At 40.6% G+C, this 26,944-nt stretch overlaps 2 protein-coding genes across 3 annotated transcripts; one reads left to right on the top strand and one right to left on the bottom strand.

Moving 5' to 3' along the window:
• The first annotated feature begins 1,630 nt into the window (after positions 1 to 1,630).
• LOC109636947 (uncharacterized) lies at positions 1,631 to 14,789 on the top strand. 2 transcript variants are annotated; one of them, XM_020098997.2, is made up of 19 exons: positions 1,631 to 1,772; positions 4,056 to 4,212; positions 4,309 to 4,460; positions 4,628 to 4,781; positions 5,101 to 5,293; positions 6,312 to 6,406; positions 7,235 to 7,421; positions 8,095 to 8,192; positions 8,278 to 8,431; positions 8,504 to 8,622; positions 9,048 to 9,209; positions 9,306 to 9,419; positions 9,618 to 9,664; positions 10,212 to 10,320; positions 11,192 to 12,368; positions 12,466 to 12,620; positions 12,722 to 12,791; positions 12,879 to 13,080; positions 13,315 to 14,789. In XM_020098997.2, the coding sequence occupies exons 2-19, from the start codon at positions 4,119 to 4,121 to the stop codon at positions 13,798 to 13,800; spliced, it is 3,768 nt and encodes a 1,255-aa protein (XP_019954556.2). In that variant the 5' UTR covers positions 1,631 to 1,772; positions 4,056 to 4,118; the 3' UTR covers positions 13,801 to 14,789. The 2 variants fall into 2 exon arrangements, with proteins under 2 accessions (XP_019954556.2, XP_069379561.1); XM_069523460.1 differs by lacking the exons at positions 1,631 to 1,772; positions 4,056 to 4,212; positions 4,309 to 4,460; positions 4,628 to 4,781 and having other exon boundaries at positions 5,139 to 5,357.
• Positions 14,790 to 15,075: 286 nt separating this feature from the next.
• Positions 15,076 to 22,827, bottom strand: LOC109636984 (prostaglandin G/H synthase 1-like). The gene is made up of 11 exons (XM_020099050.2): positions 22,651 to 22,827; positions 22,480 to 22,560; positions 20,805 to 20,921; positions 20,144 to 20,284; positions 19,333 to 19,476; positions 19,041 to 19,222; positions 18,847 to 18,930; positions 18,266 to 18,512; positions 17,329 to 17,615; positions 16,370 to 16,517; positions 15,076 to 16,170 (listed from the first exon to the last, which is right to left on the bottom strand). Exons 1-11 carry the CDS (start codon positions 22,664 to 22,666, stop codon positions 15,821 to 15,823), a joined length of 1,797 nt encoding a protein of 598 aa, XP_019954609.2. The 5' UTR covers positions 22,667 to 22,827; the 3' UTR covers positions 15,076 to 15,820.
• Between the last annotated feature and the right edge of the window lie 4,117 nt (positions 22,828 to 26,944).

Raw genomic sequence — 26,944 nt, 5'->3', positions numbered from 1 at the left:
GGGTTATAAAGAAGGGATATCTGATGTTTATTGCTGGTGTGATAACAGTGACCCAAAAATACTTTTAGCATTTATATAATGTAAGAACTTTCTTTTAACGTAGACATTTTGGGACACACTTGATCCAGGGGGGGTGTTTCCCCCTGATTCCACTTGTTATACTTGAAGAAAACTGAACCTCTACATTTAATTGTTAGTCAATTTTAAAAAGTGACAAACTTTGCTTTAGGTCTGTATCAAAAAAACATATATTATAAAATAGATGGTTGTCTCATTATCTTATATCTGTGATGCGCAAGACTCTGACTCACCTGATGCCAGTAAGTAGCAGTTTACAGTTACCATCATAAAGCAAAGTTTCACTGTGCGTGCGTGTCTGCTGCTGTGTCATAATGAGGGAAAGGTGAGGCCAGGTGGGCAACACATCCGACAAACACAGGTGATTCAATACCAGGTAAACATTCATTCTTGTGTGTGTGTGTGTGTGTGTGTGTGTGTGTGTGTGTTTGTGAGGGATCGCCATGGCAGACATGGCTATTTAAACACACATAAAACATTCATACGTTCATTCCTGGGATGAAATAATATTTTGTGGGTGTGGTGAGCTCTGACAGTTTCGGTGGCACCGAGGTGGGCCCGTCAGGTTTGTGGGTGACCATGGAAACGGTGTCAACACACAGCAGATGGTTGGTCAGTGATAATTCACTCAAATAAAGGACATGCTGGAATTTCCTGGGTGTGGTAACATTTTTTCCCTCACCTTTAGAAGCAGGCATGCAGGTCAGTGCCAAGGTATACTATTTCTCAAACAGACGTTTGTACATGAGAGCTGACACAGGTGTTTTTTATCCAGATCAATCCAGGTGATGAATCACGTAATCTCTGGTGACACCTTGATATATGGAGATTGTCTCCACGACGACTTGGTGGAACAGACAGTAAAGTTCACTTCAGGATGTATTTCGATGATCACTTAACTTTGCCTTTGGTGCCATAATTAGCCTCATACTCTAGTTTTAATACCTGAAAAAATCAATCTCAGAGGTTTGGAAATTGAAGACAGCAGAGAGTTACAGATCCTCTACAATTATTTTGATTTACTTCATTACTTTTTCTTGAAAATATACCACGTGTTTAAAATATCATGAGAAAGTTCAGTTTCATTTTTATCAGCAGAAAACATACATTTAAAAATTATTAGAATAAAATAGAAATAACATTTAATATTCATATCATAAGATTATATTTCATATAATCATATAAACTTTAAACAGACAGATAAGAAGTTTACAATACGTATCTTATCAACATTAAATTACAATAGTGTGTAAAGGGGAGATTACAGTGAATCATTCCTATTTGTATCCTCTATGATCCAAACGCAGGTAATAATATTTGATAATATTTTCATCTATTTTCCACAAAAGTAACAAAACACGGTCAATAAAAATAAATGAGATTTATTATTATTTATTTTCTAACTGTTTGTGTGTAATAACAGCTACACAATTAAGCTTTTTGTGATTCATTACAGCTGTTGGCTTTGAAAGAGATGCACAGTGTGTGTGTGTGTGTGTGTGTGTGTGTGTGTGTGTGAGGAGGAGGTGGGGGTCCAGTGCTTGCAGGCGACTGTTGCTCGTTGTTCTCTGTTCTCTTGCAGCTGGAGACTCTGCGATGCATCAGGAGAATAAACGATCTGTTTAGAAGACACAGACTGAAAGTGACCGAAGACGAGCCGGCTGATTGTGAATCAGCACAGAAACAAACGCAGAGTAAGTATCAACACCCTCAGTGATCTTTTGATGAAAGTGGTAGAAATGCATCGTATTGTATGTAACCAAAAATGCACGTGCTTTGTATTTTTATCAGCTTTTTCCACTGAGACACTTTTACGTGCAGTGTGCTCTGTTCTTTGTAGCTGCTGATATTTTCCATTTTCAATCATATGCAAATTCAGCCCTCATCTCCTCACACCGTGCATCGTCCACGAAAATGAAACTAAATCCATATATTTTTGTTGAATGTGCTGACTTTGTTTTCGGTTGAGTGCATGAGGTTGTAGTAGTCGTGTGGATGTTCATCAGGAGGATGAGGACAGAATGAGAAACTGCAACCAAATAGAAATGTCCTCGTTTCCATTTATTGCTTGATTTACGCAAAAGGAAAAAAGTATAGTGTGATTCAAATTCAAGCTTAAGTCATTAACAAATAACAAATGTGTTTTGGAGAAGCGGAACAGAACTGTGAACAATGAGATCGTATTCAATGATTCATCACGTTTAGGGCTATCGTACTGTAACATGAAGTTTGTCTAAAGTACCACACGGTGCAGAGAAATGTAACTGATCCTGATGAGAGGCGCTGATAAAAACATACTAATGACATGCTAAACAGTGTAAATCATCTGGTGTGAGTCAAACAAATACACCCACAGGCTCTCACCATTATGTCAGTATAACCAGCCATTAACTCTACTGGACCAATCAAGCAATTCACTGATGATTCAGTTCAGCAGCGATGACTAATGTACTAATGTAGCAGATCAGGTTTTTTAATTGCCTTTTAATTTAGCGATCTATTGTGTGTGAGGACTTATTAAAACAGCGGTCATGTACTGGTAATATGATTTTGGGTATTGTTGGTAAAAACAATTCATATTTTTATTTTTACAGTGTTTACTTGTTCATATTTTCAAAGTAATATAATGACAAACTGTAACTCTCATGACTTTTAAGACCATGGAAAGATAAGATATAAGTTTTATCTTAAAGTTTTCCAAATAGAGTGTCAGCATCCACTGGTTTTTATGTCCATTTGAAGTGTCCTAATGGAGTGTAAACCAAAATTTAAAAAAGAAAATAGAATAAAATGTGAAACCAAAGTGTAAAAATTAAATATAACAAAACAAAACGTGATAATATAATTTGAAAATAAATACATGAAGTACAAAATGACCATGTTTTCATCATCTTCTAATCACATCATGTTGTCTTCTGCAACACTTAATGGCACCTCACTGGAGGATTAGTGCCGCCCAATGTTTACACACCAACTCCTAACATTAAGTTTACAGTAGAGGATGGAAATGTGTTTAAAATATTCACAATCTAACGTCCATTCTTGCTTTTATTGCAGTTTTTGTCTGAAAACTGACACACAGATCCCTCTGACAATCATCGATACATATTTATTTTCATCGCCTTATGTGTTTCTTCTGATTTACTTGCACATGTATAAGTTGAATTTGTGGCACGTTCAAACGCTGAGGGATCAGCCCTTACATGGCCATATCGAGGATCATGAAAGCCTATATGATCAGACGGCGAGCTGTCCTCGCAGCGACCAATAACTGATCTTCACAGTACAAAGCTCCGCAGCCTCTTTTCATGTCACTTTCATTGAGTGGAGGGTCACAGTGCGAGCTCTATAAAGTGGATGGGCCCATTCAAGGGACTAAAGAGGACAAAGCTGAGCTCGCTGCGGTGCCACAGACTCACAACCAAAATAGGAATCAAGCAAAGGGAGAAAAAAGAGGAGGAGAGGGGGGGGGGGGGGGCATTAAGAGCAAGAGAGACAGAGAGAGAATAAATTCATCTGCTGAATACATTTGCTGCAAACTGATCAAAAATGAATCCATGCAAAGTGTTTGTTGTGTTTAAATGAGCTGGTGTGATGGTGCAGTGAGGTGAAGTCGTACTGTATCAGTGATGAAGATTTTTTTTATATCTTTACACAACTCAAAGTTAAAATCACTCAGTCACTGGGATAAAACTTTTTACCAAAAGGAAAATGTTTTACAACATAGATAGATGGATGGATAAATGGACAGATAGATAGATAGATAGATGGACAGATGGATAGATGGACAGATGGATAGATGGATAGATGGACAGATAGATAAAATACAGGATGGTATGTTCCCCTCTGACACACTGAATGCTGTTAATAAAGATGGACAACATTAACCCATTAAAGCAACATAACATGCCTTCTTGTACATGACCACATTGTCTCTTGAATCTGTGTGTGTCTTTTATGTGGGAACACTGTCCCAGCCGACACCATGGAGGAGGCTGCGTGGTGGTTTCCTCAGGCCTCTCAGGGAGCTCTGAAGTAGGATGCACGTGTGTATCTCCATCTGGACGCTCCCACAGATGAAGTCCTACCTCTGCTTACTCGTCCTGTCCAGCCTGGCCGTCTCATCGCAACTGGGTGAGTCTGTGTTTTTCAGTCCAGCCACTATATATCAATATATCAATATATATGTACATGTATATGTACTTTTCTCGTTAAAATTGTGTGTTTCAGGTTTGGAGGATGTTTTCTTCAGTCCCCAGGACCAAACAGTCAGAGAAGGAGACACTGTTTTCTTCAGGTGTGTGTCCGGGGAAAGTTCATCTCCTGCCAGCATCACCTGGCTCAAAGACGGGAAGGTGGTCACAAGAGGAAGACAGATTCAGGTGCGCGGTGATGGACAACACCTACAGACTAATTCACTTAAAACCTTAATGCACTCATACATTTGTCACTGGTCAAAGAATGACAGAAAACAAATTACCAGTCTAATCCTTTTTAATCAGAGCAAAACAAAGATGGAAACCAGTACTTGATGTGTTCCCTGGTTCAGGGGGAGTATGGTGGCGGCCACCAGAAGAAAACTTCCGGCACTCTGCATCTTTCCAACATAACATTAGAGGATGATGGGACGTACGTTTGTGTCACACACAATCCTTCAGTGAACATCAGCAACAAGAGCAAACCAGCCAAACTAACTGTGCAGGGTGAGCACATACACATGTTTTATGTTGTTTTCAAACTGATCATTTAAACCAATGTGCAGCTGCAACTAACAGTTACTTTTATTGTTGTTATTTTAAGAGCGATTCATTGTTTTCTCTACAAAATGCAACATTTTTGTAGCCAACGGCACAAATAACGTTTATTTGGAGACGTAATTTGAAAACAAAATAAAATAAAAGTGAAATTTTACACTGTTCACAGTTTTACGTTGACTGACCCTTTCTCATACATTGACCTTTTTGCGGCGGTGTTCATTTCTCACAGTGCCCTCTTACGTCTGAGTGTCCGTCTGTCTTGCAGGAGTTCCCAGACGGCTGCAGATCATCCAGGGCCCTGACAACATCACTGTTGCTATGGGAACCGAGATCTCCATGCACTGTGCTGTTCGCGGCTTCCCTGTTCCCATGGTGCACTGGTTCAAAAACGGCTGCAGTCTGACAAACTGCTCGGCCTCGTTCAGCCTGCACAACAATGGACAGCTGCTCACATTCAGGTCTAACAGCGCACGGGGGAATATTCATGCTTTGTTTTGTCGACGTGTTGCGAGGAACCGAGAAGTAAAATGAAAATGCATCATTCAATAATCCGTTTTTATTATTATGAGTGAAACTATAAACATTGATGGAAACTCCAAATCTAGAGACACAGCAATACAAAACCATACAAACAAACTGTACAGAAGATCAGCAGCATCATTATACAGATACTTTTAGGTGCCAGGCTTTATGCCCACAACTTTCCTCCTCTACAGCAGCACTGAGCAACCTTTTAAAGGTTCAGTGTGTAGAATTTACTGACATCTAGTGGAGAAGATGCATGTTACAGCTGAATACCCCTCCCCTCACCCTCCCCTTCAAAACAAGAGAACCTGTGGTAGCTTCAGTTGTCATAAAAACAAAAGATGTTGAGTTTGTCCAGTCTGAACTACCGTAAAAAACATGACGGCCTCCGTAGAGAGGACCTGCTCCAAATGTAAATATAAAGTATTTAAATATAAAGGGCCCATTCTAGCATAAAGAAAACAACAATGCATACAATTTAGATGAAAACACTTGTGAAAACATCACTAGGATTATTTCATTTTCAATTTCTGCCAATAGCTCTCTTTCACCTGAACTGTAGATCAGTTAAAAAGACTTAAAAATCAAAGTTCAGTGAGGAAACATTTAAAAAGGGAAGATTTCTAACCAGAGTTTGATGGATTTGTTTTTCGTGGGTCATCATGGGTAATATCCACCGAGTGGGTGGATTGAGTGGGACTTGAACAACATGTTATGTTAATTTGGGGGTTTATATGTGCAAATATATCACCTCATGTCAATTAAAATATTGTGTGTTAGGACATAAGTCTGTAATTTTGATCCAAATGAAGTGTCCCTCCTGTTGCATGTGTGTTCACTGTTCTGTGAGTTTCGTGGGGGTTGTCATGCCTGTGCAGAAGCTCGGTCTCTGAGTCACACAGAAGTTGTTTTGATTCTCATGATTTCATCATTTCTGGCTGTGTTGTTCAGGAATGTGACCAAGGAGGACGAGGGCTCATATCACTGTGAAGCATCCAACCAGAAAGAGACGATCAAGTCCCAACCGGCCTTTCTTCTTCCTGCTGGTATTGTGTTCAACATCAAACACAGATGTACCTGCAGAATGCAGCATTTTTAACATTAATGCATTATTGAAAAAATTCAATCAGCATTTTCTGTCTCAGACAACATTTAACTACCTGTTCTACATTAATACTTTATAATAGACTGTTTCTCTGTATCCATGTCTTTGTCAAGTCCACTGGGAAATGCTTTTTACAAATGATTTGGAATATTTAAAGGTCCAGTGTGTAAGATTTAGGTGAAAGGGAACTATTGGCAGAAATTAAATGTAGAATAATCCTCATGATGTTTTCACTAGTTTGTTTCATCTAAATTGTGTGAATTGTAGTTTTCTTTACCCCAGAAAAGACCTTTTATATTCAAATACTTCATATTTACATGGAGGGGACCCTCTCTACGGAGGCTGTCATGTTTTTTACATTAGTCCAGACTGGACAAACTAAACACCTTTTGCGTTTTCATGATGATTAAAGGCTACCACAGTTTCTTTTTCATGTTCAGCTGCAACATGAACTTTCAACACTAGATATCATTACATTTTACACACTGTACCTTTAAGTCCAGGGTTTATTGAAGTTACTAATTCCTCATTCTGTAAATCTCTCTTTTTTTGGCCTCTTAAATATATATATCTAAATATCTTCTGTTCTGAAAGTGAAGAGTAAAGAACCTGAATCACAGATGAAAACTTCCATTAATGTGAACAGTTTGGAGACTTACAATATACAGTGATGGACAGTGTGACTCCATACATGCAACAAGAGACTAAAAAAAGCACAAATACTGGAAATACAAATGTACTTGAAGCAGCAGGCACACTGTGTTTCCAGAGATGGACTGGAGTTTTGTGCAGCAGCCTGTTAACCTGACGGTGAAGAGAGGTCAGAACGTCACAGTGACCTGCAGACCTCCACACAGCAGACCTGCAGCTCAGGTGTCCTGGTTCAAAAACAACCAGCTCCTCACCCCCACAGCTCCTGACGATGTGCTGCCAAGTGGAGACCTCTTCTTTTACAGGTGTGTGTGTGTGTACATTCCATGCTTGTGTGTGTATTTTCAGTAATGCATGTGTGTAAATGCAAGTGCATGAGTGTTTGTGTTGCACCATGAGGTCCAGTACATGACTCAAAGCACGTACATGTTTTAAAAAAACATATACAAAAATGTTTTCAGTGGTTTGAATGACTGGCTGTAACATGTTGGTACAACTGAAAATCAAGCAACCAGGTGCTTTTTTCAAATAAGAAAAACAAATATAACAAAAACAGGACTCTTAACAAGAGCTAAGTAAACCAAGAATGAAATCATCGATCAGTATCTTTTAAACAAACATGATCTCACTAGAGCTCAGCTGGACAGCTGTTCACACTTGCATACAGCTGCCCGACTGACGCAGCTTGACTGGATTTATACTGACTAGGACCTAATTGCTTCCTGGTGATTGGAGGTTTGGGGTTCATGATGCTTCAATCCGGATCCTGCATCATCACCACCAACCAGGAAGAAGGAGGAGGAGGAGGAGTGTCTGCCAGGCTCCAGTGAATACAGAGAGAGACACATAGAGACACACAATGCACTCTAACTGGGTCAGGGGGTAACACATGTTAGTAACCATGTGGAGGTGGATGAAAAAAATTAAATGTGTATGAGTGTGTGTCTTCAAGTTCTGTTGACATTGTTCTCTCTGCAGTATTCAGGAGACTGACAGTGGGAGATACTTCTGCAGAGCCTCCAACATCCACCTGCAGAGATTCCTCTCCTCCAGAAGAGCCACGCTAACGGTGCTGGGTAAGTGTTGGTTCCTGGAGGCCGCTGTAAACGCCTCTGTGATGAGTACCAACAGGGTCTTTGTCGTCTGTTCTCTTCCTGGCAGCCCCTCCCTCAGTGACTCTGTGGCCCCAGCTGCTGACGGTGCCTGTGGGTGCCCGGGTGGTGCTGGAGTGTCAGGTGTCAGGTCACCCGTTACCCACCATCAGCTGGATCAAAAGAGGCCACTCCAAGCAGACGGGAGGCAAGGTCGCTTTAGGGTGAGTTGACAAAATACTTATGATATTTACAGAACCACATGACGTACGACCATTCACGTCTTTCTCATGCAGACTGAAAAACGCCACCATCCACATCCCATCAGCCCGGAGCTATGACGAGGGTGTGTACGTGTGCGAGGCCACAAACACTCTGGGCCAGAGCCGCAGCACAGCAACGCTGAGAGTTGCTGGTAACTTTTACACCAACATACTGCAAGACAATAAACTTAAGTTCACAATCAGCTCCTCACTTTGCTGAGTGCACAGTGAACACATTTGTGATGCCTGCCAAGTATTTTAAGAGCGGCACCTTTGCAGTTTAACTGTCAAACATAGATAACTTGGTTATCTATGTAAACAGGCCGTTGACATTAGACTGTTTGTTTTAGTACTTTCTTAAAATCATATAGTAAAGACTGGACACTATGCAAATACAAAAGTAAATAGTGTTAATCAGTATAAAGGATCATGGTATGTGTTCATATAAGGAAGTGTTTTGAGAATTGTATTGAAGGACAAAGTGAAAGACAGAACTATATCACATTTTAAAGGTTATGATAACTTCTGATCTTTTTTGGCTAAAAGGCACAGACTCTTTTTCTCTTTCTCTTCCCAGTGAGCCCCATCATTGTGAACTTTGCAGGTCAGCTGAGCTGCAGGGTCGGGATGGCAGCGGTCCTCCCCTGCAGGGCTGTAGGGATTCTCCCCATCACGTACTCATGGACCAGAGGCAGAGCAGAGACACCCATCAGTCCCTCTGAGGACACACACATTGATGGTGAGTGGCAGTTAGGCCTGAGTCTAAGTATATCTAGGCCCGACAAAGGTCCACCACTGCTCCCTGTAACACCTGGAATGTTTTACTGCTGTGTAGAAGATGGAGCTCTGCGTATTTCAGATGTGCAGTGGCCTGATGGAGGCGAATATTACTGCACCGCTGAGAACCGAGCAGGACGACAACAGAGACGGACCATCCTCACTGTCACAGGTACTCTGACTTCGACTCACTGCTCAACTGTCATTTCATATTTTTACATTTCAGTGTAATTTCTTTTTTGATCCTAAACTATGAAACACATTCTCTTCATTCATATGATTAATAACATATTTACACAAACACTGTTTTATCACAGTATTCTGTGTCATGGTGTCTTCTGTCTTCTGTCTTCTGTTCTATAAAATGAAGATCATCCAGCTGATAGAGGACAACAGACACGACTGGTTTTATCTGATGTGAGTAAGCACCTTTTGAAAATATCTGCTGTCATGTGTGTGCTGACACCAGTGGTGGGAAGGTACTGAGTACATTTTCCTCAAGTAGTATTTTAATAATTGTATGCTACTTTATACTTCTACTTCATTACATTTAGTTATGTGCAGTCAAAACAATAAAGTAGCTGACCTGCTTATTTAACATTAATGCAATAAGTAATAACAACTTAATTATAACATAAATATTAATATATCTGTCTCAAAGGCCATATTTAAATTAAATAAAGGCTCCAAGTACGTCTTCCACCACCAGGTGGCATTGGTTTGCTTCTAAATCTGTGTGTAGACTCTATGTTCTGTGTTGTATTTATGGTCTCAGTCCAGAAGCTGTGGATTATTTTTTTAAATGTGTGTCTTTTATTTCTGGTGACTTCTCTTTGTCAATGTGCATCTGTTCTGATATATGTGTCCTAGTACCTGATTATGACTTGTGTTGTGGTTTAGTTCATTTCATCTTGTTTTACACATTGCCTGTCCTGAAACTTGTCTTTGTTTTTATGTTTTCTAGAGCATCAGCATGAACAAAGAGCTGCCGGTTTCCAGTGACTCTCGGGTTAAACATCATCAGACCACACGTAATCCATATGTTGAAGAGACAATGCATGAGAAAACAACATGTATGTATTTTTACGGCTTCATCCATCATTTCTGTGACGTTCTAGAAATTGTACCAAGTTAGTTTTCATCAAGATAATTCCTGTGCTCTTATAACAACATCAGAAAAAATGAGACTGTCTCAGTCCTTCACTACAACTGGAAAACAAAACCACTGTTTGTGTGGAATAAGACAATGTTACCTTTTTGTTTGAAATTACTTCTTGTGTTTATTGCAACATTTGGCCTATTTCTTAATGACTTAAGAAAGAGAAACCAGCTCAGTGATCTATCTTAATATTAGGAGTAGCTTGGATGGATCACGAAAGTGAAGGGTGTATAATGTTCATTATTTAAAGAAGGAGAGATCAGAGAGAAGAATTGTTTTTAGCTCCAGTGATGTGGTCAGTGCGGTGGATTTTGTAACATATGTGGACTTCGCAGGATTTTATTACGTGCTTATACTTTGCTGGAATTTGCTCTTGTACTCTTAACTGCAGCAGGGATTCCATACAGTGTGTGATAATATACTAAGATGTACTTTGAGCTGTGCTGCCTGATTATGATTATGACACCCAGGTTAATCTGTCAAAGCAAAGCGCACAATTCAGGGCGTCTCTTGGTGCCTCTTAGCGCTGACTGTCACTGACGGTATACACTTGACTCTTGCATGAAGTTGAATAATGTCACATTGTTGATATAGTGTGGAGGTGAACCAGGGACAGTTGATTGGCACAGCTGAGAGTAGTTGGCCAATCAACTGTCCCTGGATTCAAAAGGCAGGAGCAGAGCTGCCAGAGGAGACAGAGAGACACAGAGACACAGAGACACATGGGAGGAGCCAGCTGAAAATAGCTGACAAGTTTAATCACAGGATTGTTTTTCACTTTTCAGGCTCCTCGTCGTTCTGTGAGGCTACAACAAATGCTGCGACCACATTTTCTCCACTTTCAAGGGGAGCGGTGGTTGAGCTAATGTCACAGGGATCACGTCTTTCACCACAACCCCTGATTCTGCCCACAACCAATCCAACCCAGTTGTTAGCCACAAAGATGCAGCATCCTGTTTTGACAACTCCTCCACATCCAAACTTTCAGTCAGTCGCCCGCCACAACCGTCTAACAGTGACTGATGCACCAATAACACACAACCAGTCATTATCAGTCAGGAGAAGCCACCAGAAAGTAAAACTTTCGAGTTCAACCGTTCAGTATCAACTCGCTGAAAGTCAATTCCATTTGGCATCTTCACGTACAAACTCTCCTCATCAAGTCATTGAGGAATTATTGACATCGCCTGATTCTCAGGTCTCTAAGATCCATGCTGGGTCTGTAGCCACTCAAACCACAGAGCCCGTCACTGAAACATCCCTGACTCAATCACAGTCAAAGCTTCCAGTGAGGGGACCATTAGGATTTCTTAAGTTGGATTCCTATCTGCAGACTCCAGCACCGAATCCTGCAACCCAAACTATCTCGAGCCACTCAGGTTCAGGCATCCAATCATCTCAAGGTCAGTCTCAGCAGTTGGTCACAGAAAGTCAATTTTACCAATCCGACCAGGAGCCAACCACAACCCTGATATCTCAAACCAAACTGGAAACCCCAAGTCACCTTCTACATCCACAGCCTTCACCAGCCCCCTCACAAATACCTCAGACTCACCCTCTGCAATTCTTTCGTTTTTTACCCAAGTTCCATCTTGAGCTGTCAACAACCCAACTTCATCTGCTTTCCACACAAGCTCCACCTTCTTCAGTCACCACACCTCAGATAGACCACGTTCAATCTTCAACCACTGAACCATATCCTGCCATTTCTACACAACATCAACCATCTTCAACACAACCTGCACATTTCTCAATCTCGACCATTCACCCTCATGATGAGACCTATGACCCTCCAACACTGGTCCCTGAGATTCTCATTGTCCCTCAGTTAAACATGTCTGATCAGGCACGACTTAATGTTACTCAGCAAGGTGACCCGACCAAATCTGTGAACGACACCGAGCTTACAGAGTGGCGGAAGAGGAACACCTCCCAATCCCCTACGACCAGTAATGACGCCAGGTAGGTCAAGTAAAAGTTGAATGATGGGTATTGGAAGGTGGAAGAACAGCAAAGCAAAGCAGTGAGATGTTGTTTCTGTTGGCTTTGTACACTCCAGAGTGACGCAGCAGTCTCCTTCATGGCTGCCCGTGGTGGAGAAACATGACATCCCCATTGTTGTGGGAGTGGGTGTCTCTTTGGCCTTCATCTTCATCACTGTTACCTTCTATTCAGTGGTCCAGAAGAATGAAGCTGCACCGACAAACCGAGCAGGTCAGAAACTTTTAGCTGCTCAGTGAATCAAATGTCAGGAAACACAAAGTAATAAATCTCTGACTCAGTTCACTTGAAGCTAAATTATATTCCCTTGACAGCTCAGAGGAATCTGGGTGTACCCTCACGACATGCTGAACATCGAGCTGCAGGACGTACATATGAAAACAGGTGAATACGCCATAAAATACAGAACACAAGGCCTTACAATTTGATCTTGTTGGCACATTGAACCAGAGCGTTGTGTGTCTTGCACAGAGCTTTTGAAGATGACGACTGTGTGGCAGTGATTGAACAGAGCCCCAACACATCAGACACCCGAGCCCGGCCTCCAGGACCCAGCCTGGTCACGGTGCAGATGGAGCCCACATTTGAGGATCTTCAAGAGGACACACAACCCGCTCTGGACAACCACTCAGTCACTGTGGAGACTTATCCTGAACCCATTCTCGACACAAAGGTTTGATAACAACAGAGGGAACTTCCAAGTTATCACTCTGTCAGAGTTTAAAGTAATCACAAACAACATGTCACTGTAGGTTACAACTTTAACATAGTATTAACAAAACTATACAAGGCATATAAACATCAATCTTGGCTCGTAGATCTAGAAAAAAGAGAGTAGTAGTAGTAATAGTAAGAGAGATAGATTAGAGACTAACGATGTGATTTTCTGCATTTCTGACTATTTCAGATTGATCCGTCTCTGGAGGAAGAGAAGCGCTACAGTTTGTCCCAGCCCAGCATCCAGCTGCAGAGCACTGAGGACTGGACCAGTAACAGAGGAGACGACCTCGGCCTGTGCCATGATGCCTTGCCTCCTCCATCATCCTTACCTTCCCCTTCTCCTTCCCCCTCTCCACCATTCAGACGTGAGGAGGGCCTGCACTCCTCAGTAACTCTGCAAAGTCCCGAACAATGTGTGGCACCGATCCACCACAGCCTCAGCGTCTCACATGGCAACTCCCCCCTGCTCCTGTCTCACCACGTCTCCTTGGGCCTCACTACGGTTGCCGTTGATGTACATTTTTACCCAGCGGCCACTGCTTCAATGGCAGTAGGCTCTAGTACTCATATCAGTTCAGTGTCCACGTCCACTTCAGTGACTGCGCCGCTCTTCAGTCCTCCATTAGTTAACAGTCGGGAGACAGACCAATCGACTGCCAGGTCTCATAAGTAGCTACAGAATAAGACAACAAATGACAAATCATTTATAACTTTAACTTTTCTCCCATACCTGTGATGAAGAGCATAAATTAGTTAAATAGGAGAAACTGTATTTAAAGGAATAATTCCACATTTTAGGGAGTGTTCATATTTTCTCACTTGTCAAGTGATTAATGGTCACCCGCAACTGGAGATTTCAACTTTCTCCACCAACAAAAAACAAATCACCCACAAAACAGAAAGACACCAACATGAGCTGCGTTTTGTCAAAAACAAAACAGGCGACAACCTGCGAAACTGCTGAAAATGGAGCTTTACTGTTTTATTGCAGAGTTGGACATGTGAGGGTTTAAAATACTGTGATTGTTCAACGAAGCGGTGTTTCTGTTAAACCTCAACTAAATGGTGTCATCAGCACATTCATGTGGTATTTCTTCTGATCCTGACTGTTGACCAAGAAATCCCATGGAGCTCCTGAGCATTAGCCCTGACATGACTGTGACATTAACCATCTTTTCTAACTCGTGTTGTCGAAGAATCTGTTGAGCTGTTCCTTTAAAAAGCACATTTTAAATTAGCATCCTCAACTTTTTGTTGATTTGTGTTTCATAGCTTTAGCACAGCACTTTTTAAAATTACTGGTCACATTAATTAACGTCAACTACAGCATTATCATAAATCGTTTTTCTTTCTATTGTTTGAATTCTTTATTTTCTTAATGGACGTGAAAGAGAAAATGTGCACGTGTAGCATGTGTCGTATTGACTTTATTTATAATATATGTAGGAGACACTTCATATGATGTAACTGGTTATTTCAAGTAAACGTGTTGTACAGTAGAGACCATTGAAGTAAAGCAGCCAAGGAAACATTACTCTGCAATATTTGTGAAACAGCTTGTTTCAGTGACTCTCATTCATTCTCTTTTAACCTACTTGACTGTTTTTTTTACAAACCAAAGGAGGGTCATAGGGGCTGTATCAATAAACACATGGATAACACAACCAAAGTCCTGTGTGACATTTTATTCACGTACCTCATGGGAGACTTTAATTTAAGACATGTGTATGTTACACTTCATCAAAAACCATAAGCATGTACTCCAGACCTCATCATTCCACATCCTTTATCTGTGTTTACTCAATATCTAGTTCCAAAGCTGGATTTTTATCCATTATTACAAATGTCAAGATGATTTTAAAAGAGCATTTCTGACTTCTGGAACAGGGTCTTGATGTTTTGGTTGATTCCGCCCCAACAACCTCCTGAAAAAATGTAGTTTTGAGTCCCTGTTTGAAGATTTTATTTCACAACAAAGCACCAACCACACAGCAGGATAACCAACAATGTTAAACATATCACGCACAGTGGTCAACACAACCCTACTTCTGTTCAGCGCTTCATCCAGCACATTGCAGGAATTCATTTTTGCATCCTACTAGTAACAATTATAATTTACAAGTGATTTGTGGAATGTTTTTTCTTTCTTTATCAGCAGCATCGTACATTCAGCATGACTGTCCCCATGATGACTCTGAAGCTGTAGCCACTAAATTTACACATGAAATTCGTTTTACCAAATCTGGGAAATAGAACAGCAGCAGAGTGTGACCACATTTCTCCCACCCGCACAGTGTTGCACCACTTTCTGCATCCTGAGTCTCTGTGCTTTTCTCAATTCACATTTGTGTAGAAACTCACCAGACAACTGCACATACAAGACCGGCTGCAGCCCATTCATGGCTCTGCAAAATGAGGTTTTATTATGCAATACAAATAGCTGCAGATTTTAATTGATATATTAAAATATGGTATATTTGGTCATTTTAAATACAGTGAATTCAATCACTCACATACTTAAACTGTTTTTTTCCTGCAGTAATGTTAGTTAAAAAAGAGAAAGTCAAAGAGAGTCAGTTATCATATACTAATCTAAATCTATTTTATTAATTCACACACACACCTGCTAAAACTTCATCTGTAATAACCTAATTATGATTGTTGAAGTCGCATATCACAAAGGCGAACATTCATTAAAGTTCAGCAGATGGTTTCCTTGGTTTTTCCTCCTCCTCACTTCGTGGAACATGGAAGTCCACATATGGACACCACTTGGTGTTGAGACACACCAGTTTCTTCAAAGAAGCTGTTTTGACGATGTTGAAGCCCGTTTCTCCTCCGAACGTGCTCGGCTTCCAGTACTCAGGGGAGCAGATGGGGTTTCCCAGCAGGCCTTTCAAGGAGAAGGGAGCACCCATCTCCACCATGCTCTCACCAAATATACTGTTAGGACGAGCTTTCTCCAGCAGGACTCCAGTGTAAAACTCCAGAGCATCGATGTCCCCATAGAGTTCCTCCAATTCTCTCGCCATTTCTATGTCGTCTGTTCGGAAAAGAGTTAACAGCCGTTATTTAATTTACCTTTACGATAATGTTATAGTGTTATTGAGATTCTGGTTTGACTTTTGATTCTTAGTCATGTCGTCAGAGAATACCCATTTTAAATAGGTTTATTTTCATGTTAAAATAAAGCAAGAAGCTCTAAAGAAGTTTCTGTATTTGCATGAACGACTCATGCTCACCAGTAAACTCATAGAAAGAGGAATATGGCTTCAGGTTGAACTTCCTCCTGTATTCATTGAAAGGTTGCACACGGGCGGCTCTGGACTCTTTGATCACCATCTCTGCCACTTTGAGAACAACTTGATGAGCGTTGCGACCTCCACCGACCTGAGAGAAAACACAGAGAGAACTTTATCTTGTTCGAGAGGCATCAACTTTCAAAAACCCACACTGTGTTCTGAGGTATCAGTAAACGGAAATATCACTTTGCATAAATGTGATGCTGCTGAAAGATTGTGAGAGCATCGTGAGTCAGTTGATTCTAGGGTGTGATATGGGGGAGGTTTAATTTGTTTAAGAAAACAGTGGTTTAATGGTTATAAACACGAGCTGGGTAACACGTTGCAACACCTCTGATCGGAGGGAGATATACAGTTCCTGTTTATTATCTTTAGCACATGTTAGACTACACTGGAATGTTATATCTTGGTTTGTGAGAGGTGTAACTCTTGCTGTAAGATCATTTTACAAATTAATGTTTGCATCCAGAGGGTTGAGGAGCTGTTAATGAGGTGTAGCGTTGTCACAACCCAATGTATTTCAAGCAAAAATTAAAAACTCTTCTATGTCATTTCCTGTCACATACATTATGTATTTCATTGTGGTACATGAAGGTCAAATAAGTCAGCAAATTTACATTTTCTCCAATCGGCTGTGACATGATTCAACTTTTATCGCTAAAACCCCCAAAGTCCTCCCCTGTTTTCACTTGAAACTTGTTATGGTTGTATTGTTCTATCATTCAGTTGTTTGCTTGGGACAATTCTCGAAACTAAAACTGTTAAAAAATCTCAATTAGCTTTAATATATGGATTTGCAGAGGTCAGATCACATCCACAAAAGAAATTAAACTAACAGAGCTGAAGTTGCAATTTCATTTTGGCCTCTTTTATACAATTAAAGGCTGTGATTCCGCTACCTGTCCTGCAGGCTGTCGAGAGAAAGCGTCCACCAGTTTCTCCACCCCGTAGTGCATGAGCATAGAGGTGTTGTACATAAACTTGGAGTAGGGGATTTCATCTCCGTCGATGAGGAAGCTGTCCGGCATCAGCGGGTGCCAGTGGTAAAGATGGCAGAACTCCATGGCGATGCGGTTACTGTACTGGAAACGCACACTGAAGAGCAGGGAGGGATCAAACTTCAGCTTCAGCAGGTAACCACTCAGGTGCTGCACGTACTCTTCTACGATGATCTTGATGACCTCGCCTGGGTGGAAAAAATAAAACCAAACTCAGCCAAACTTTATGAAAGTGGACAACAGTTAGAGGATGATAGAAGAGGTTCAAATCTCCAAATCCAAATGTATTCTGTGTGACAAAGAAATATCTGAAAAGTTAAAAACAACTAATTATTAATTCCTTTCTTTCTTTTCATGGACGGTACTGAAAAGACCAAAAACAATCTAAACAACATTCTTCCACTAGACTTTCATTACAAAACTATTGATCCTGTCAAAACTGGTTCATATAGTGTGAATTTAAAAATCCAATCATCTTCCAATCATTCTGTCACAGAGAAAGATCTGCCAACACCCACACAAACTTTTGACTTGAAACTGTATTTCAATCAGAGGAATATTTTTATTACTGCAGCAGAACAGTTGTGCCTCCAGGTTCTGACCTCATCACTTCCCAGACATGATCACTAAGAGATAATGAGGAGAGATGAGCAGATATCCAGACCTCCACCTGTCAGAGCCTCTAGGTCGATGGTAGTAGGACTGAAATGAGCGGCAGAGGCCCTGACAGGCAAAGGATAGATGGGACATATTTGCAGCTTTATTAGACAGAGAAAGTGGAAAATAAAGCATGTCACATATTTTAAGTTGAGCATTGCTCCTTTCATTCGCTCCTCACCGATCATGATGAGTCTGGTGGTCTGAAAAAGCTGCTCGTCGTCCCAGGTGGGATGTTCGGCCTTGAGGATGTCACAGACTCTGTTGTGCTCTCTCAGCCACATGGTGGAGTACATGGTGAGACCCGGCAGGCTGCCATATAACTCCTGACCGATCACCAGACGATGCTCAGGAGGGAAACCTTCAGGGTAGACCATGTGCACAGGGACCTCAGATGCTGTAGGGGGGTACATCTCCCCATTAACTAACTGTGAAAACACCAAAAACACAACAATCATTAATCATGACAGGACAAAATATCACCACTCCCCCCCAGTGTCCAGAAATGAAGCCAAAATATCCCAGATACAAACGTCGCCATCTAATGCAGATAAAGTCATTTGGAGTCGGACTCTGCACAGCGGGGATCATGGTGTGGAGCTGTAAACTGTGTAAATCATAATAATCATATTTATATTACCCATGAACACTCCCCCGATAACTATCAGCTTAAAACTCTTTGTTTTAAAGGGATATAAAGTGGAAGTAATCTTCTCATTCAACTCTGTAAAGAAAAATAAAAGCTTGAGTAAATTTTACCACCTGATATTTCAACTTTCCGTCTTTGTGAAGCCGGAGTTGAAACTGTCGCATGAGATTGTCTCCGTAAATATTACTCGCGTCAACCTGAGTGAGTGAGAGAAACAGTTAATAATGGCGGTGACACGTGCTTTGTTCTCACTGCTCAATAGGTTTTATTGTCATTGCTGAACACACAGTGTCGGGTTCTTTCTCACCCCGTGTCCCAAAGCTTTGGTGAAGCCAACTTGAACTTTGTGGTCAGTCTTGAAAAACTGGTGAGTGAAGTGTTGAGCCATGAAGGCAAACATCAGATTGGTTCCCTGGGGGTCGGGCCTGAATTTGGTTCTTTTAAAGAAACGCTCGGTCAGCTCTTTGGGATCAGGAAGAACAGGTTTGCCTGTGAAGAAAATCATCAACTTATTATTTAAAACTCTGCCATTGTTTGAAATTTACATATACTGATATTTACATACATATATACGTTCACAGTGGTTGTGTGAGTGTCACCTTTTGTTCCCATGGGCAGAGGACAGTCTTCAGGTACAGGAGGGAGGAGGCGGGTGTAGTAGGACGTGTTGTAGTAGCTCTCCCAGTTCAGGTAGCCATATTTGGTGTTGTAGGTCGGAGGACTTGGGATAAGTTCACTTCTAACTTTATGAAACAGGTAAAAATATGTGGTTAACTATACGTTTATTATTTGTGTATTTCCCATGAATCACCTATGTTGACATATAATTGATCCCTGAATTAAGTAACCTGATGTTTTTGGGATACAAGTTATTTAATACAAGTGGATTTGGTTCCATTTTTTTTGCTCTGGATGATCCATTCAGATCCTGCTGCTTTGATATTTTCCCTCTATCACACAAAAAGGGTTTTCATCCCCAACACATGCAGTGCTAAAAACTAAACCAAACTAAATCTGTTTTAAGGATTTCTTTATCATGCTCATAAAATCTGTGGCCTTTTTAAAAATAGTTTGTTCATTAACATGAAGGAACAAGGAAACAATGAGCTTTGAGTAAAGTGAAATTGAAACAGACTGAACCTTATCTCTGCTCACAAGCACACGGTGAGTCAAAATGAGAACATTCAACATTTAGCAAATGTGTTTAATGTTTATTTAAAACAGTTCCTCTTATGGGCTCAAAATATCATTTGCAAATTTGGGCGTTCACATTCTCAGTCACACAAACTCATTCTACAGCAGGACAACACATTTCATAAAACTATTAACACATATACAAATGCAACAAGAGTGTTTGATCTGTCTGTGACTCTGCTGAGTGACTAGTTTAGGTTTAATTTCATCACCTACCTGTCAGCACCAATCTCATGACGGGGTCCTGCAGGAAAGAATTGTTGACCAGGTCCCAGAACCACTGAAAGTGGGTGAGGAAGTAATGAACCATTGCCGGTCTCGGCTTCAGCATGAGACGAATCCTGGTCCAGAACTCAGCTTCATTCAACAATTAAGAATAAATAACTTTTTTACTTAAATATGCTTTGAAACGGGTTATAGGACTTGTAAATAATATATTTATCATTTTTCTGGACCATTTATTCATGATTATTTAAAGTTATAGACTTGTAGAAATGATTTGTTTGTCAGCTAGTGCAAGTTTTCACAACCTGGCTAACCAAACGTTTTTTTTAATTTATAGCTAAAGATTTTGGGAAAAACTTTTAAAAAGTAAAATGTTAAAATAACCTTCTGCTGATTTCTGAATTTTGGGATACAAGACAAAATGGTACAGGCACAAGCTGCCCAATTTAATTAAAAAAATAAAACACACAGAGGATTTGTAAGAGTTGAGTCTTGGCTGCCTCTCAAAACCTGACGATAGCATAGTGTAGGTTTATTTAGGTGTGGACACAAACCAGGATCATTTTAGAGACAGGTAAAGTAATGTTGTGAAGGAACAATCTGGTTAGAAGAAGTGAATATGGATGTACTGAGATGTAGAAAATACACTTACGAACAGTGCAGTTTTCTCCATAGAAGCCAGTGCGTGTGCAGTCACAGCTGTAGCTTTCTGAACCAAACCTCACACACACTCCTGAGTTCTGACACGGGTAGTAACAACAGGGATTCACTGCAAACAGGGACAAAGACATCTTGCTTTGAGTGAATCGAAATAAAGGGACAGAGATGTGCAGGAGTGTGTCGCAGTGTACGAACGTGACAGATACATCAAATATCACAACCTCTGTATGGAAGTGTCAAGAATTCTTCTTAAACCTGCCGAACAAGCTCCAAGGCATAAAATTACTTCCAACAGAAGCAAAAGCACTATGACGAGATGCAAACAAATAAATGCAAATAATTGTCATGATGCAAACTGACTGCAAATAAATGCAAATGACATAACAGAGAAATGGCTGCCAAGAGAGTTCATCAGTACATTTTCCAATAAATCTCTTTAAAGTGGAATACAACCCTAAACTTGTATTAAATCACATTACATCACAAAGGGTAAGAAACTGTGGCCTAAAGGTCATTATCACCACTGATGTGTCTGCATGAGAGAGACTCTCTGAAGCTGCAACTAATGAAATTAGTGCTGGCTGTGAATGTGTGTAACTGTGCATGAAGGTTAAAAAGTATTTGGCATAGAGCTGTTTGACACAGAACCCAGGTTCCACACAGGAGCTGGTGAACTCAAGTTCAGGGCTTCTGAGAAAAAGCTGCTGCTGCTGCTGCTGCTGCTGCTGCTGCTGCTGCTGCTGCTGCTGCTGCTGCTGCCCTCACTAACCACCAGCCCATATCTTTATTTGTCTCTGCAGTTGTAATAGGACTTCCTGTCGCCCCTGCAGAGGCTCAATGAGATAGTATGACACTGCAGCTTTTTCTTCCTCATTAACTGGATGAGACGATAGATAAGTTTGCCCAACCGGCTCGGACAACCAAGAGACGTGTGAAAATGGAAGCGTGCATGTTAAACATTACTGATACGTCGATGTCTGCTTCATTTCAAACTCAGGAAGCAGATGCATAATTATAGATCACTTCTTTAGAACTATAGGGTCCAGTACAAGTGTGGTTTTTCTACTTGCTTGTGCAGTCATCCTCTGCCACTGCACTTTATAACATTTATTTACAAACCACTACAGTCAAACGTATATATAATGTACATCTTTTGCACAGATAAAATGTACATATAATTTCCCTGGTGTGTGGATCAATTGAGTTTTAATTATGAATAATTGGTTTTTATTCTGTCTGAATTAAATGACCGTGTCAATCTGTATAAGTCTGTTTTTGTAACTGAAGCTTATTTTTACACCTGTCACCCTTATTCTAATCCTAACCAGTGTCGTTATGCCATACCTGCCCTGTATGTCTGATTATTACTCTGAGCGAGTGTTCAACTCCTTATCAACCCAAATCAAGACTCTTATACTATGCTATCAAAGTCAAATATTTGCATCCTTCAAAACAATTATTATTCAAATATATTACACATTCAAATGCGTAAAGGAGCAGCCACAGTTGTCAGAAATCAGAAAACAAACAAATGTGCGTCTCGTGACAGAACTCACACTCAGATCAATTCGGCCTATTATCATTACATCTCCGAAATCCTCAGGCTAATTGTGACTCGAAACCTTGAAACCTTTGGTAAATTCTGATAAGAAAACAAAAACTCTTACCAACACTTGAGTCTCCAGCACATGATGAGGTCTGCAGCAGCAGCAGGTCCACAGACACCCACACGAAGAAGATGCTAAACTCTATTTGACATAATGACAAAGGATTTGAATATCACATAACTGTAAAAAATCATGCTGCCTACAACAGAACAAAATAAAAGTTAAACTCACTTCTCATGATTTCCATAAGCAGCTCATCTACAGATGGGTGAATTTAAATAGTTTTTATTAAATTCAAAAAAGAAAAAATTATCTGTTTCAGAGGAAGACGCTCTTCATAAAACATTAACCATGTTCTAACTGGCTTTATAGCATCAGCTTTTGAAAAAGGGCGGAAACACTGTCCTCTACTTCCTTCATCTCTAAAATGCATTGTAATGATCTAGACTTCAAAGTAAATTCTGTTGTCATCAAATAATTTGGATTTGATCATTTTTAATCAGAGGTTATTGGTAAATTATTCCCAGGGTGCTATTTAAACCCATGCACTTTTTCACAATACAATATTTAGCTCTTAAAATAATAAAGACAAATGTTTTTTTACAGGTCATTCAAACAGAAACACAGTGATGCTCCAGGAAAAACTTCACGGTGCTCTAGCTCTACCTGCTGGTAAATTAGAGTAACATCTATGTCTTATATGCAGTTAATAACAAGATATGATACTGCAGTTAACTGTTTTCATTTGATTCTGTAGATTTAAAGAGGCTCAACATAAACAAGTGGATAATTTCATCATTGAAATACCTGGGACTAGCTTCTGACATGTGAATATCGTTTTCTATGATATTAAATAAATCTTTGGGTTTACATTCTAATCAATCATAATTATTGAGGAAATCAATTCAATCAATCAATCAGTCATTTGGAATAGGTGATAATGGAATAATCCTCCCTTACAAGATCTAAACTGAGATGAGGATGAGGCTGGGAAACACCCTGCAGAGGTCAGCAATCCATCGCAGAAATAATAAAGACAAACACTGGCACTGCTTAGTAATCAGCCTGATTTAAAAAGGGGGGAATTAAACATAAAAACTGTGCTTGTTTGCAGTTGAAGAGATTTATTTTCAACAATGCAGCTGAGTTTCCAGGACCTGAAACAGAGACATTATCTCAGCCAGAGCTGTGTGAGATCTTTTCCATGTTGAAGAACCTCTCCTGAGTAATTTCCTGCATACTGTAGCAATTTAAAGACTATAGCTCGTCTGCAGTGTCCACACGGAGATAAAGTTCAATTTTGACCAAAACGTGTTCGACTAATTCTTCTAAAATTGCTGCGTTTCTCTTTGAAGTTTCACTGAAAATGTTTCTGAAGTTAGAAACGCTCAGAATGCCATTATAAGTAATTTGTTACCACTGCCCTTTTAATTCCAGTTACATTGCTCATCACATTTCTCACGTCTCATGTTCCAAGTTTCTTCCTTGTCTCTTTGACATCATCATTTCTGATGAAATATCAGCAGCTAGTTCGTTTCGCCGACCACAAACCACAACTGCAGCGATACGGTTTCTTTTCCATATGCTGTCATCTTCAGGGAGAGTACAGTGGGTGTCGTGGTCCACATATTAAAACCAGATGAGCTCGGCTTCTTGTCACTCTCAGACCAGATTGCGTCGTCTGCCAAGTTTGGTCAGGACGTCTCACGGGGTTTTCTTTAAGACCGAGAGACTATGCAGCTGCTTCTTCTGTAGAATATATGATCCTAAAAATATACCGGACATCATCCTCCTCCAAATGAACGAGAGAAACATAACATCTGAACTAACGATGCACTGAAACTGTATAACTCTATAAATAAATGTTGTGTATGTTGGATTACATAGATATGGTGTTTAACGTGTATTTTGAGGTCCATGTTCCATCCAGTAACATGGAGGAGGCAGGGTTTATGCAACTGTAGCCAGCCACCAGGGGGCGATCCAGGTGATTTGGCTTCACTATCGGGAGCTATCATGTCATCCATTTCATCTGACTCTACAGTGCCCCCTATGGAGCTTTTATGCTACTCTACGTTTATTGTCAATCCTTTTGTAAGATTAAGGTCGTAGAGATAGATTCTTTATAAACATATAATAATCATATGAAATTCAATGCATCTTTATACAGCACCTTTAAACATTGACCTTTTGACTTTTTTCGATCAATTAAATCTTGGTGCCATATTCAAATGTTATCATCTTCAATGTACTCAGCGTCTGAACCAAAGCAAAAGTTGTTCTATGAAGGAATAAGTGATCACATGAATGCAGCACTAATTCTTACTCCTTAAATCCGAGCTTTTGGAAACTGTAGGCACGTCTCAAGTGCAAACACAAAACCCCTCATGGAAACTACATCAGTAAACTCACTGATACTTTCACTCGAAATGCATTTTGAAATATGCACATTAGTGTCAGGGTTTCTTTTTCCCTCTCAGTGCTTTGCCTTGATCTGTTGTTTATTCCCAAAGTTTCAAGACTGTGGGCATCCAGTCACTCTTCACTGGACGTTCACTGTAATAACGCACCGACCGAGCTGCAGCTTCAAACAGCAAACTGTATTTGAATTACATTCTGTTTCCGAGACATGATTGATATGAAAAAGAATGGGACGCATCAGGAACTAATTATCAAATCATCATTTCCCGCCTTACAAGTGCCTGAAAAGGACTCGTATCCACACAGGGCTTGTCGATGTACTGCCGGCTGTCACGGTCTGCCATGCAGGCCGAGGCTCAATGCTTCCTATAGCATTCCTGATAATTGAGATCAGATGCTCCTCTGAGTGGAACCTGGACTGGGAATAACCTGGAAGCATTTATTTTATGGAGAAGATGTTTAGTTAAGCCGCGCTCCCACTCCAAATGAGCCTGGGCCCGGCTCTGGTGATGAATACGATTGGTGAAAGCACTGAGGGCTGGTTTTCTGACTTCTTCCTTCCACCGGGTCGGGTTACAGATTAGCAGACTTCCTGTCCAGTTGTGGAACAAGCCAGTCCAACTGACGGAGAGGGCGATGGGCGTGCGGGCGAGGTCATCATGTGTTATCTCAGAGGCGTTTCTGACAGAGCCACACAACAGTGAGGCCTTAAAACAACCCACCAGGTATCATTTGTTAGAAGAAGCAGCTGATTGAGGAGGACAGACCCCCCCCCCCCCGGAGTCAGCTGGTGGTCCACTCAGACAGACACTCAGTTGGCAGATTATTAGGTACACCTTTAGTTCCCCCTCTCTAGTCTCCAGTCAGTATTTTATGTCCCATCATCTAACATGGAGGAGGTGGGGTTTATGACTCACACTGCAGTCAGCCACGAGGGGGCAATCGAGATGCTTTGGCTTCACTTTTGATGTCGTTCATCTTTATGTACAGTCTATGGTGGTAATTTGTGAAAAGTGTCTCACATTGTAACACAGGGAATTATCATCTGACTCTACAGTGCCCCCTATGGAGCCTTTTAGCTACTTCAGGTTTATAGTAAATCATTTGTCTTTTTTTAGATTTAGGTCATACTTACTTTACTTTAAATATTTTATATATGTAATAATCATCACAAATTCAATAGACAATAACTAATTTACATCATGAAAATGCATCTTACAAACTATTGCATCAATTACATGAATACAATACCATTATATCATGATAGTACTAAGTACATAAGTGTTTATATATATATATATATATATATATATATATATATATATATATATATATATATACTATATTATATATGTAAGTAATTTTCTTTTCCCAATAATTTACATAATTTTACTTCAAGTATGCAGTATTCTCATTATTCACTCATACACTGTAGATTATCATGATCCAGATAAAGTACTGTGAGCAGGGTTTAGGTGTTCACAGTCCTCAGACCTGCACTTCACGCTGCAAATGATCTGAGATTCATGGGAGGGGGAGGTCGGACTCATTCAGCAGCTGTCAGAGACCTGGCTCAGTTCACTGTAGGAAAACACAGAGTCCTCTTTCTGTAATGTAGTCACTCTGCACACTGACCACATTTTAAGTGTTTCAAGCACACAGGGTCCTGCACATTAAAAGTTCGGGGTGCATGAAACACAAACACGGGTTCTGTTCAAAGAGACACACTGACCACAGGCTAACTTCAATTTAAAATGCACCACCACTGTCTCTGTCCAAAGCATTTCACCCCTTCGCACGTTCTCTTTGCTTTATCACACTCTCTTGCACAACATGGCCGATGACCAGAGGTACTCTTATCCAAACAAACACTGAGCGAGCCCTGCTTGTGCTTCAGGATATAGATCCTTTCCAGGGCTCTTGGCTAAAACACCCCTCTGTTTCCTGTCCCACCTTCCACACTTCCCCCGGCCGACCGGAGCATGAGCGTGGCCGGCACCAGCCACGTTTCCTTGACTTGACTCTGCCGCTCCGCGCTCAGAGCTGCTAGGATCAACAGAGCGGCAGGATATTGCTGTCGGCATCAAACTAAACACACAACGTG

This window comes from Paralichthys olivaceus, chromosome 4 (assembly GCF_024713975.1).
Source record: "Paralichthys olivaceus isolate ysfri-2021 chromosome 4, ASM2471397v2, whole genome shotgun sequence".
In the NCBI taxonomy this organism is placed as follows: Eukaryota; Metazoa; Chordata; class Actinopteri; order Pleuronectiformes; family Paralichthyidae; genus Paralichthys; species Paralichthys olivaceus.
Note: the sequence above shows the minus strand (reverse complement) of the source record. Positions and strands in the feature narration are given on the sequence as shown.